The 14438-nt window shown below is 38.6% G+C and overlaps 2 protein-coding genes across 2 annotated transcripts in view; both read right to left on the bottom strand.

Moving 5' to 3' along the window:
- The window catches only part of LOC134680057 (ATP-binding cassette sub-family G member 4), a 52407-nt gene extending 50906 nt beyond the window's left edge, over positions 1-1501 (bottom strand). The window contains exon 1 of the mRNA XM_063539066.1: positions 1327-1501. The gene's annotated coding sequence lies outside the window, so the exon portion shown is untranslated. The remainder of the gene's footprint in view (positions 1-1326) is intronic.
- An 11588-nt stretch (positions 1502-13089) lies between these two features.
- On the bottom strand, positions 13090-13752 carry LOC134671675 (uncharacterized). Its single transcript, XM_063529502.1, has one exon. The coding sequence runs from the start codon at positions 13750-13752 to the stop codon at positions 13090-13092; it is 663 nt and encodes a 220-aa protein (XP_063385572.1).
- Between the last annotated feature and the right edge of the window lie 686 nt (positions 13753-14438).

The following is a 14438-nucleotide window of genomic DNA, read 5'->3' as shown; positions in this document are numbered from 1 at the left end:
ATTTGACCTACTGGTCAGGGTTCGAAGTTAATTTTACCTAATATTTCGACCGATTTTCAACCAATAAGTCCCTGACTTTATGGTCTCCGTATAAGAAATAATTACGTCGCATATACACCTAAAATGCCTTATTAGTACATATGGCCTATTGGTCAGGGTTCGAAGTTAATTTTACCTAATAATTCGACTTATTTTCAACCATTAAGTCCGTGACTTTATAGTCCCCGTATAAGAAATAATTACGTCGCAAATACACCTAAAATGCCTTATTAGTAGATTTGACCTATTGGTCAGGGTTCAAGGTTAATTTTACCTGATATTTCACCTTATTTTCGACCCATAAGTCCCTGACTTCATGGTGTATTTATGAAGTGAAATTTACGTTTTATTGTCCCTATATTTTGACTTGAAAGTAAAAGTGTACAATACGTAAAATTATTGGTGACTTAGGACGTAATTTTTACTTAAATTGGTAAAATCTTCTTCGAGCCTAGGATTCTTAGGAAAAAATACTTAAAATGTTTGCTGGGTCGAGCGTGATTATTGCGGATGCGCAGCTTTCTGTCATTAGGTACTGGGGGCCTAGCCAAGATCGTGCAAAGGCTAAACGAAAAGTTGAAATGTATCGGGATGACAGATGCCACGTAGCAACATGACTATTTCCATACATAAGTTTCGATTGGCGTTTTGTATTAGAGATTGTAATCGTGGTTAGGCTTGGATACCTGCAGAAAACAGACACTATGAAACGAAGTGTCAACTGTCAAAACGTTCTGTACAGGACTCTACATATTGCTAAAAGAAAAGGACATCATTTGGAATGAATATAAATTATAATATATGTACTTAGATATCACCACAGAATAACTAATAGTACTACGTATCACTATCAAGGTAAAAAAGGGTAGTGACAAAGTTAATACATTAAATCTATTACTTATGAAACTAATAGTACCTATTAAATCTATTACTTATGAAACTACATAGTTTATAAAGAGTTGTTTTTATATTATTATTCGAGAGACATTGTCTAAAATGGTCTCATTCATTACAGGATGCATTGCCAAACATAATTTAATTTGATAACATAACTCTCCCGTCTTCACATCATATTAAATCTTCTAAATATTAGTCACGCATGATTTTTCTTCTCTATTTTGATGACCCACTATTTTAGATAATTCTGCGGAAATGCAAAAAAAGAAAGCAGGAAAGTTTGAAAGGATTTGAGGACATTGTTATTTTTGACACCGATTATCAGCACACAAAACAAATTCGTCTTTGTTTTCTATATTCATTCAAATCTCTACAACTACATTAAATTACCTGAAACTCTCACGATGCACAAATCAAAATTCACAGACACTGCACAGATAATAATTTATCCTAATTCGATAGGATCAGTAGGTTAGTGTCACAGAAACGTTAAGCGTGAAGCCGATACGGAGGCTGGTGTGCTACTGACTGGTGGTGTTGCCCGCTGCCGCTCTCTTCTCTTGGCCGCCAGTCGCTGGCGAGCCACGAACAAAGACCACAGCTGTTTAATGTTTGTGAACCCTAGACGCTGTCATCGATTGACTAATACATTGCTAGTGACGTAACAATGTGTATCTCAGCAACGCTTAACATACCTACGAAAATATCCAAGCACGATCTTTGACATAGGTACCTTAAAAAACGTTCCAATTTTAAAACAGTCGTAACAATCAATACGATAAAGAGAAGTTTATATAAACATTGGATTAGTACGGCCATTGAGTGCGTTCTCGGTGCACGCGTACCGGCGCAGTTAGGTGAGAGGCGAGATATTCCGCTCGCTGTCTCACATCGATTTCGGTACTTGTGCAAGCTGCCGGCGAGTGCATTTTCGGTGCGCGCGTACCGACGGTTAGGTGAGAGGCGAGATATTCCTCTCGCGGTCTTACATTGATTTCGGTCATCGTGCAAGTCTCTTTCACTCGCAATGTTGTTTCGCTCGCACTTATTGCACTGCGGACATGGCGGCGTGCTTACGGCTTGAAAATTAACTGTCCTATTTTGGGGTTAACTTCTGCATACGACAACTTTACGGTTGTAAAAATAAACTAGTTCAGAATAGAAATAGTCCACGGCGGACTTTCGTTTCGTTCATTAAGAATATATTTCGTAACCTGCGATGCCTGAACATTTTAAGCTTATGCATATTGAATGAAACGAAAAGTGAGCTCTAATTTCCTAAAAATCACAAAACATTCACGTGCATTGAGTATTTATTAGGTAAGTAGGTACCTATATGCCTATATGGCCGCGCTCTCTCGCTGCAGTTATTGACTCTTACGAAATCACTTTGCAAGTAGGTATACATATGGTAATGATATGAAGTTATAAATTTAACTTGCTCTACAAAATTATACATCTAAAGTTCAGACGATTCCGATCAGCCTTGCAAACTTTTAAATCTACATTAGGCAGGGTTTTCAACGAAAGTCCGAGTAGGTACATACAAGAGTACAACTCTAGTGTTCTCTCCCGTACCCTCATGTTGGCTTCATAGCTCTTCAGACAAGCGGCCTGTAGAGTAGAGAATAAGCGCAGTGGAAAAACTTCCGATTCTTTTTATTTACTTGTAAAGTGTGTTAAGTGCTTGCAATGTAATGTTGGCATGTAGTCTGGTATTCATGTAGCATCAGTGGAGTAGCTAGCATGGGTGGCACCCGGTGCGGAAATTGTGGGTGTCACCCCAAAAAACAATCAAAATTGCAAAATATATTTAAAAAGAGTAAATGTAATTTATGTTAAATAGCTTAGGATTTACTCCATCGCTTTCATTTTACGAATTTTTATAGGTGGCACTACTGTTGTTCACGGTCGGGTGTCACCCCTGAATGGGTGACACCCGGGGCGGGCCGCCCCCGACCCCCCCCCCTAGCTACGCCACTGTGTAGCATGTGGGTACAGTCGACGTCAAAGATATATGTTTATATTTTTCGCCTTATTACAAAGGAGTAAGGAGCAAAAGTGTAAACATATTTTTGACGTTGACTGTGCATGACATGTCCTTGTTTGTGATCGCGCTCTCTGCGACACGAAGTGTGTTAAACCATGCTAATTAATGAACGGAAAATGCCCTTACCATCGACAATGTAATAATTCCCCCTGGCCCCTAACCTACTACATCAGCTATACTCTAAGTGTGTTCCGAGGAACCCTAGGGTTCCGCGACACCCCTGCAGGGGTTCCGCAAGAATTTAGAACACTATGCTTTAGTCGCCTCGAATAATTTTATGTAGGGTTAGGTTAAAAATACGTACAATGTAGGGTTCCATCAAGTAATTCGCTTTCGAAAAGGGTTCCGTCAAAAAAAAATTCAGTACCGCTGTACTACATTAACGAATCAAATGGTGGAATGTAGTATGTAGTCTACTTTTGTATGTATCTACTATATAAAAAAATACTTATTAATGTTTACATTATCAACGTAGAGACTAGAGACGTGTCAGGAGCTTAAAACAGTGGCAGACAGAACGGAATGGCGATTACTCCACCGACAAGAGCCGGGCTCTTAATAATTATAATGATGATGATGATGATGATGTTTACATTATTCTTATACCTACTTAATGTTTTTACTTATCAAGGTCACCCTTTTTCAGCTCTGGTTATCGTATATATATTAAAATAAATTATTTTGTCCACAACAACTTTATATTGTGTAACGCAATTATTAAAACTGAGTAAAAAAATAGGTAGCGATCTCTACAAAAAACTTTAATATCTTAACTAGGTTACGCCTACCTATTTTGTAGATAGGGTCAAATAGCTAACGATAACTAGTAGAGTACCTAATAGGCAAGATAAAATTTATCTAAATAAGAAATATCTAAAATACAGAACAGACCCATGCTTATAAAAGTACATGCCGCCGCCGCCGCGTGATGAGATGCGATTTTTATGTTTTTAAAGATGAAAATTCAGTCAAGTGTCAAGTATTAAAGTCCATTACTTAATAGTTAATACAAGTGTCAACACAAGAGAGAACCAGCCAACGGTTCTCTGGCCTGGGAGTGGGACGGCTGGGGCACACTCAACACTCAACTACGTAACCGCGAGGGCATAGTGCGAAAATCGAATTATCGTTATCGATCTCTCAATCTCTCTGCCATATTTGAGCGATAGGGAGGCAAAATAACGATTCTTTTTATTTTCGAGACAGGCCGTCTGAAATACCTATGTCCCACGTACAGTACGGACTAGGTCAACACCTTCCCATCAATACCTAGTGGTCCCAGGTTTTTGCCACGGTTTAGGTACTAAAGGTTTATAGAATCCACTCGACAAACTATTAATCTAAAAAAAATCGACACTAATTTTAGGAAAGCAACTATCTGACCTTCCAACCCAGAGGCAAAAACTAGGCTCTGTTGGGAAATACCGTTTCTTCACTATGGTTTCCTTCGCCGAAAACCGAGTGGTAAATATCAAATGATATTTCGTCCATAATTTTTGACCGTACCTATTCTAGTAAGTAAGAAAATGGTTGAAGACCGCCGCAATTTTTTGTTACATTATTAGCCATGTCATGAGCTGTCAAAAAAAGTAATGAAATTCGCTCATGATTTATTAACAGTTCTCGACAGGCCAGAAAAGCGTCTTACAGCCATTGCTAACAGTTTATTCCACTTTGAACCAAATCTCCAAGTGTGTAAGGTCCATGGATAGATTTCTGCTAGGCCGGTTGATGTGTTATTGTAATAGCTCAAAAACCGCAGACGAGTCGAAAGCTCATTTTATTAACCATCATTTCGATATCAAATTACGCAAAATGGTGGCTAGGCTCCTGCCTAGTCTAATAGACATGAATTCCTTCGTATATTTTAAACGATGACGTGAGTCTGATTTCAGCTCAGCTTCAAACTTAATACTATCTTTAAATTTTTAATTTTATTTACCTACTAGAATAAATGCATATTATGGTTTACTTAACATCTTATATAGGTATAAGCCATAAGGTAAACGTCGACATGCTAATGCTCGACATTCTAATGCCCAATAGATATGACACCTTGCTGTCACCTCTATTGACAATGACTTAAGTGTCAAGATGACATGTACTGGGACCTGAAGTATTCGTGTTGGAGGTTTCATTCATTTGTAAAATAGTATGTACTCCTTGCTGTAATCCTGACCGACATGTCATGCATTTCAAATATGTGATTGACGTGGTTATTGATTTCTGATTCTTGTTTTTACCCTTGTGCTGAATAAACTCTGCTTATATATATTTGATAATATATGTGTTTAAATTAATATTTACATTAGGTTATTACTTTGTATAGTGATAACCAGTCTGCTGCTAAACTGGCCACCAATCCAGTATTCCACAAACGATCTAAACACGTGGACGTTAGATATCACTATATTCGCGAGACTATTGAGAATAACGTCATTGAGTTGACTTATATGCATACTGAGCAGATGACTGCTGATGTACTTACCAAGGCATTGCCACATTGTAAGCATGAGTCTTTTGTTCAAGACTTGATGGAAGTCGTCCAAGATTAAGAGGGCGTGTTGGAGGTTTCATTCATTTGTAAAACATGTCATGCATTTCAAATATGTGATTGACGTGGTTATTGATTTCTGATTCTTGTTTTTACCCTTGTGCTAAATAAACTCTGCTTACATATATTTGATAATATATGTGTTTAAATTAATATTTACATTAATTCGCTACAATAAGGTGGCAGAAAGACTTAAAATTTATTTCTTGGAAGTTCCGTAATTTTCTAATTTTCTTCGTTACTTAATTTATATGTTGATCAAGATGATCTAAGTTCTGAATTTTCTAAGTTGACGATTTATCGACGTGAAACTTTTAAGCGATGATTGAATACCTAATCTAGAAGTAATCTGATTTGTTAATGTTACTGTCAAATTTCTATGAAAATATCACGATTATAATGACACGTTACTCCCTCACTTTGTTCAATCCAAGCCACGTTCCAAGCCGCTGCAAAGTTAGCTCAAACGGACTTTAGTAAATTTAATCTTTAAATAAAAGTAAAACAATAATGTCGTAACCTCATTAAATACCTATAAAAACTCATTACCATAGTAGGTACCTACTCACTACCGCACCGATCGTACCTACTCGTTGCTAATGAGTAATGATCGTCCGATTGTAACATTTACCTAAAACACATATTTATATTTAAAATGATAACAAGGCCTGCGCAAATCGTTTATCTCGTGTAACACAGAAAATAGTAAATAGGACGCAAATGATACGATTGTTTTGATGATGTTGACTATACATGACATACAATCATAATAATTATCAATTATGATCGACACTAGTTTGCTATTGTTTTAATATTCGATATCGTATAAACATGTTAGTGCATTTATTCACAAATTTTCTGCATTGACGTATTATGATGCCATTATTTTTTGACCTCTGTACCTATATCATGATCGCTTTTTTATCACTTGTCATGCAATGCGTCACGTTCGCACTTACATATTTGTTAGAACGTCAGAGGCATGGTGACAAATGACAAAGAGCCTACCATATTAGCCCTACTGATCTACTCTAATCTTGAAGTTCACAGTGAACATAAAAAACATCAAAATGACATTCAAATAATCATTTGTAATGATGTAAAATATTATTTCAAATAATATGAATATTAATAACGAGAGTGAGACGCACGATAACTTAATTACATCATTTGGATATAATTCTGATGTCAGTGTAACTACGATAGGATTGGCCTTTAAGTCACGCGCTACAAATTAAGCGATTCACGCAAGGACACCGCGATCTGACCGAATTGTCCGTCCTCAATATGATGTATCTATTGGACGTGCTTGATTCACTGATGTACTTGCTTTGTTTAATGATTTAAAGAGGTTATTACATTGATGTGGTTTCCACAAGAGGCACCAGTGGTTTAACCACCTAACAGCTAAAATCTCCGCTTTTTAGTGTGTACGTAAGTCATCTTACTCAGAGACAAAGGTGTCGTATCGTATTGCACAATGTCTGTCTGTATTATCCAGATATTTAATTCCCAGTGGTTTGAGTCCGTAGGTCCGTAGCCTAATATGTTACTCATGTTAGCAAGTAGGTAGCAAACGACGACTAATATTTTGGTAATTTAATTATTTTTATTACACATAGTTTGTAGTACCCGTCAGCCAAGCAAACAGACGGTGTTCTTTTATTAGGTGGTACTGATAGTGAAAAACAAGTTCACACACCTGATGCAAAATCAATTACTCAATTACAAAAAAAAAAATACCGATCGTAGGTATTCTATCCTTTCCCTTTCAGCATTAATCCTGGTTACCTAACTACACTAGCTCTCAGTTGCTGCTTTGATTGAACCCAAGGTGAACTATTCGGATTTTAGACGTTGACATCAAAATTGTCATTTTGTTAATTAAAATCATTTTCATATTTATATGTACCTAAGTACGAATTGAACTAAAGGTCCGTATCCCATAAACGCAAGTAAGTAGATACCTATTTATTATTTAGGGATCTCAAATGCGCCTTAGCGACCCTTTCGGTGCTAAGGATTCGATGTGTTGACAGCTTTGTCCCTTAATTTGCCAACGCAGAAGCCCTTTTAAGTTCCCTTTACACGTTGGTATTTAATATACTCATGATTACATCCCCTCAGTATACCCGGTGGGCCGACCCGAAGATTAAGGCCTTGTCCTAAATTAAAGGTACTTACAAACTTTGGCATCTAAGACAATCGTGACACAGCAATAAAGATTAATTAATACCTATGCCAACTGGCGATAACAAGCGATGGCAGTATATAGGTACGTATCACTCACAATTTTTTTTTGTTCAAGCAAGCCACTTCAAGCTATGCTATGATTGCCAACTGTAGTGTATTTTATACTTTATTTTTGTATTATAATACATATTATGAAAATAAACAAACAGCCGCTGTTTACTCATCGCCTCGCGGCCACGTGCTGTACAAAGTCCCTCCTTTGTTCCCGGTACACTCAGCGGCATATTTAATTGCACTTGAAGGCGGGTGATTCTCAGACAAATGTAAGAACATTTTCAATTTCAATTTATTTATTTAAAGACAACAATGGGCCATATTTTTATCGCTGTTGTTTTTTTATGGTTCGCCCGATCCGCCCGTACAGTATGTGTGCCCTTCTTTTCCATCACTCATTTGAACTGACTTCCATCTTCCATCACTCACCGAACTGAACCGAAATGAGGGTTCAGTTCGGTTGGCTATGCTCTGCCCATAGCTACGTAAAAAGTATCTAGATCGACCTGCCGTCTGATTTTCGGTATGTCTCTGCTCTGGTAGCATCTTGTGAGATCAACTAAAAGAGTTAAAATATTAATTCTGTAACTTCAGTAGGTACGAGTATAGTTGACCCGTTTGGATTATGTGTACCTAATTACTTTTTAAATGAGGAATCAATAGAGGAAAGCATAATTAATTTGATTGAACACAGTTTGAGAATAACCCTGAATCATTCGGTTGCGAGTGTTGCGACATAGCAACAAAGCTTATGAGTTGTGTGACGATAGTCATTTCCTGATTCGTTCGGTTTTTGCTCTATATCAAAACTATTATATTACGCATTAGCGCAAGCTCGTATACATTAATAAATTAAATAGAACAAAGGGCAATTATAGGCGGAGAATTGGCATTTTCAATTGTTCGAATGTTTAATGACACATTGCACATGATGGAAAAACGCTCTTCATCAAGTATGTCACATTTGTTTATCCCCTCCTGCCCTCTAAACCTGTTAGTCGGGAACTGCTGCTCTTGATATTTGAAGCCTGAAACGTATAGGTATTCGATCCTACTTTCACATTATAATTATATGCACTTAATAATCTGACGCGGTACACTTACATCTAGTGGTGGCTATGACTTTTATAAGTCCCTACTGCCTAAAATGTTAAAAACTTTAACCTAACTACCTACTTATTACTTATTTTGTTAGTAATCCATCTTTTTGAAAGGAAGCTAAAAATGTATTCAAAGTAACATAGGTCGCTTAAATGAATCGAATGACGTCTCATTAATTAACATCGGTTTGGCACAATACTTTTAGGTTTGGCTACGGCTACGTACCTTCGAGCAACACCGGCTTCCGACAGTTGCTCGAAGCTACGTTACGTATAAGTACCCATCTAACGAGGAACACAAGAACCTATGTAATAAGCTAATAAGGATAGAAGCATCATTCCTACTGCTAAAATCATAGCCGTAGCATTTGTGTTGGCTTTGCCAGTCAAGTAAAAAGATTGCTCGTTCCGTTCCCTGTTTGTATAATTTCAAGCCACGTGTTAGACGAAACGAAACGACAATAACAGTATGTAGGAAATTTACCAATTTTGCACTTTCTAACCACGTTTTAAGGTTGGTAATAGAATACAACCCGAAGATAGCAGTGCCCAAACATCTGTGCGCGTTTCGATTGAGTCGACATTAGGCAATTGGTGTTAAGTATGTTAAGAGCCGCAAATTGTTCCAATTGATGCGTCTATGCCGATTGATAACGGTAAGAACTGCTATAGCATACCGAAGATTAATTAGGATCAGAATTCTATTGGGATAATTGATAGGAATTTGCGATCTAGACTCTACAGATGGCAGTGGTGGGAGGTCAAGTTAAAAGAAGAGCGACGCATTATTTTACGTATGTAGGTATATTAACCTAATATGTCGGAGGGACATGGTAAATAGTGATAATTGATTAAAAAGTGAAAATTAATTTAAATTTCGTCAATAAATTAGCTTTTCCTGCCCATTTCCTACATTGCCAAGATAACAAAAGCATCTGAACAATCTTTGTTAAAGATCTTAATTATATAGAAGCCTGCGACTGTACGTTTTCATTAAGCGCTTCTATTTATCAGGACTTTAATCGTACTTTATATAAATAGGTATCTACTTGTCATGCAGACAGTCCTACGTCCTCCGGGAAAGTAGAAACAAGGCCCGCAATTTACACGAGAGGGACGAATGCCAAGCGCGGGTTGATACCTAATTGGAGAGCTTTGGCTCACACAACCCCCTTGGACGGGATTTGTAAATAGACCTGACAGTCAGTACTTTGACAATAATAATCCAGGAATCGACGCATCTCACACGACACGTTATCTTCTCTTAGATGGCAACTCACCCTCGCCACAACGGGTTGCCACACATTTATTTTACAGAGTAATGAAAGAGATGCATCTAATCCAGCCAGATGAGTTAAGTACCAATCTGACTACAGTATTTTCTGCGATGATAAAATTCCGCTTTGGCATACGCAGTTATTTGCAGCGCAAAACGAGCTTATAACAAAAATCCTCAATGTTTAAACAAATAGTTTACACAACTGTAAATCTTGATAAACAATCCCGTTTGTATTTTATTTTCCACTTCGTACTTCATAGCTCTGATTCTAATGTTTGCGATTCACATCGATTGATTTGATCAAAGACTGCTCTGCATCTTTTTGTTTTGTTTATACCTACTAAAGAAAGATTTTTAGAACACAATTTATTTGGAAAATAAAGCGCATAATAAAAACACTGTTCGTGTAGCGCTCCATAATGTTTCATGTTTTACTTCCACGATCATAAAATAACTAACTTGATATAATCCTTTGAGAGTTGGTGCAACTTTAAACACCAATTTACCACTGCAGGACTAGTTTTAAGAAAATCTGTTAACAAATCTACCATGTGAGTCCCGACAAGTGATGAGACTGACTCACTGTTCTGCCCTGCTTATTGTATGTGCAGTGCTTGCATAAAAATCATAGTTTAAAAAAAGAACTTATTCAAAGAGAACAAGATTAACATTTGCATGACTTTTCAACTGCGATTACTGCATACGTTGTTAGCACGGCAGTGTTATTATGTATAAAATAGTGTATTTCCACATCCTGGTTTCCACCACGCTTCCACGTAACATGTAGGTACTCGTAGGTGCTTATAATCGATAGGTTATTCATTGTTTGGGCTATACAGTAGAAATCTGTGATTAGAAAACACGTCATCTGTTTTTACCTCCGGGTATAGAGTGTTTAGATAACCTAATTTAACGTTTTTAGAACGCGTAACACGTTCAATTTATAACACCTATTTTTGATTTATAAACAAACCTTAAAGACGCTTCAATACCTTGAAATTGTGAATCATTTGAGAAAGGATATCTCCTATTAGAGAGTAACACGTAACACAAATTATGCTGTTTTCAACCTATGTTTTTACGAATACCTACATCCTGACACAAAGTACGCGCCGACATTATATTGCATGACTCGCGTTCATCACCCCGTTACAACTATTACGACACTGTCACAGATTGCTGGGGAACCCACTAGATGAAACTTTACAAATTTGAAAATTTATATTTTATTGATAAAAACAAAGAAAGAAATAAACAAACATAATAAAACTTAAAAAAATATAGATAAAAAATTTGCCCCAGATCGCCGTCAACGGGCAAGGTGCTCAGAAGGCCGGCCGTATTTCCCCGCTGTATAGCGATGCTAATACGCTAGGCGAAACAGTGGCCAGCCCTCTGGTCACCAGAAGCCTCTATTTCAAATGATGCAACTAAGGATGGAATTCCATTTGTCCAATATGTTGGTCCAATGAGTATTTGCGCCTCACATTTTGCTTGATGAGATAGTGAGACGCAATGCACATTGGATAAAGAAATTGGACAGGTGGAATACCTCTACCACCCTTTAGTATTGTACTGATTACGGAATAGCGTCCTGAAGTACCTAAGATTTAGCGGAGTGTTCAAAGTGAGAACGTGAGAATTAAACTTTTTTTGGGTATTTTATAAGCAAAGAACCTTTTCACCTCAGCAGCTCGAACAATGTTGCTACTTTCTTGGATGCTTGAAAACAGTGATCAAAATTCAATTATGCTTGATTCTTGTTTGCTACCGAATCCGACGTGAAATAAAAAAAAACTACGAATCTTTATACGTTTCATAAACTTCATAATGCAGCGTCTAATGGAGAGGTATTCTACTAGCACGACGCAAGGCGATCTTGAACCTTCCATATTCATTCCATCATCATAGGTATGAGCCGTTTTTGCCGCAAACATGGTGCGGGGCAAATAGCTGGCAATTACCAGTTCTCAGTAACTGTAATCTGGAAAATAATCGCCATTTATGGTGAAGTAGGATTGCAATGTAAAACTTAAGAATTATAAAATAAGATAAGTTTACATTAGTCCCAACGAATGAGGAAGTTGCTGAACTATGGCGCCAACATTGCATCATCTTGCCATTCTGAAATTTCACACGTACCAACTTGGGCATTGATCAATGTGCACAGATAAATATCCTACTAGTCAGTTACATGAAAAATTAAATGAATCGGGATAACGGTATTTATACAGATTGATCCAAAATAGCTGATAAAACAACTCAGAAGCTATCACAAGCACCATTTACAAAGATAGCCTTGCCTTTATTATGCCAAAAAAAATGGCTGCGACAGACAGGCGGACAGACGAACATGATGAAATTATAGTTTCCTGTTTAGGAGCCCTAAAACGGCCGTGTTTCATCTGGGGTTGATGACTTCGTCTTCTCTTCTTCTTGTCGTAGCCTCATGGCTGAGGGACGTGACAATTGTGGGCACTCTTTACCAGTGCTCTCCAAGCCGCACTGTCCTGGGCCAAGCGCATGCAAATGTCGTAAAGTGTGTTTATCCTTACCGTGGTTTTTAAAGGGTCTGCAACGAGCATGTAACACCTCTGGAGTTGCAGGTGTCCATATGTGGTGACCGCTTACGTTCAGGTGCCACATGCTTGTTTGCCACCGACGTGATATAATTTTTTATTGCAAAGTGTGTAGCGCATTGTATGAAAAATCTTCTTCTTCTTAGTCGGTTCCTCAAGGCTGAGGGTCGTGACCATCAGGAGTGCAGTTCTTCACCACCGCTCTCCAAACCCCCCTGTCTTGGGCCAGCTGTATTGACCCCTGGATGTTGACGCCCGTAGCGTCGCGTATGGCATCAGACCACCGAGTTGGAGCCCTGCCTCTACTCCTTCTCCCTTCGACGCACCCAACCAGAACGAGCTTTTCAAAGCTGGACGGGTCTTGGCGGGCCACATGGCCAAAGAAGGTCAACATTCTCTGGAAGCATGTAGTTGAAAGCCGGGTGGTAATATGTAGCTCTTCGAGAATAGACGCGTTGGTGCGGCGTTGCGTCCAGGATATGCCCAACATTTTGCGCCAGGACCACATCTCGAATGCGTCTATTTTTGCTCTCACACGTGGCTGGCTTCCATACCCATGTCTCAGAGGCGTAGAGGAATATGGAGAAGATAAGGGTGCGCATAAGTCGGACTAACGTGTGGCGGTATATATTCCTGTTTCTCCAAATCTTCTCCAAGCGCTTCACTGCTGCTTTTGCGATTTGTGACCTTCTTATGACCTCCTTCATGCAATCTCCGTTACTGGATATCTGCGAGCCCAAGTAGACAAAGTCTTCTACCAAGTCCAGGTCACGCAGTTCCCCCGTCCTCTGCATCTGCCCAGCTCTGTCGATGAACATCAGCTTTGTCTTCTTCCGGTTGATATGGAGGCCGTATTGCGCACTGAATAATTCGACCCTGTTCAGAAATGTGGCGAGTTCTGTCTCATTGGCGCCTATTATGGTCGTGTCATCGGCGAATCGCAAGTTACTGATTAGGTGACCACCAACACGGATACCACCCTGCCAACCTTCCAGCACTCTGCGCATTATGTGTTCGCCGACCAAGTTAAACAATTGCGGGGATAGTATGCAACCCTGTCTAACGCCAAGTCCCAAATCTCAACAAATTCTGCCAGTGTTAGTGACCCAATGACGCACCATCGTACCAGCCCAGTGCGCGTGCACCGAGTGCACTGACAGCCGGACCTTGCCCACCGACGGAAACCGCCGACCAGCACGCATTGACCTGCTTATAACTTATTACCCTAACTACCCAAGGCCCAGCTAAATTAGTTGGTATTGTTCGAATGATTCGAATGAACAATGATTATAAACAGTGTCATGTCGAGTTCAAGTTTTTATACAAGCGCTGTGATTTTTGAAGATACCGTACGGTTGATTAACTAGTGACAATTAATGGATTGCTGGCCAGTAGAGCATCGTGCTCAATAGCATATTGAGGCGTATTGTATAAAAGATTTTCACATAGTACGCGGCAAGTAAATAACGTAAATGTTTAATTAAATTCGGTAAAGGATGGAGGAGTAGGTACGCACACAGCGTAGGTCGACATTTAGAAAATGTGATATTCTAGAAATTAAAGACCCAACGAACCAAGCCCAAATTGGCAATAGATTGACAAACCAATTCGAACTTACTTACACTGACATCAGAATGATATCGGAATACTATCAATTAGTTATGGCGCGTCTCACTCGCACCTACGGACAAGT

The sequence above is a fragment of the Cydia fagiglandana genome, chromosome 1 (genome assembly GCF_963556715.1).
Source record: "Cydia fagiglandana chromosome 1, ilCydFagi1.1, whole genome shotgun sequence".
In the NCBI taxonomy this organism is placed as follows: Eukaryota; Metazoa; Arthropoda; class Insecta; order Lepidoptera; family Tortricidae; genus Cydia; species Cydia fagiglandana.
This window is presented reverse-complemented; position numbering and strand designations above follow the sequence as displayed.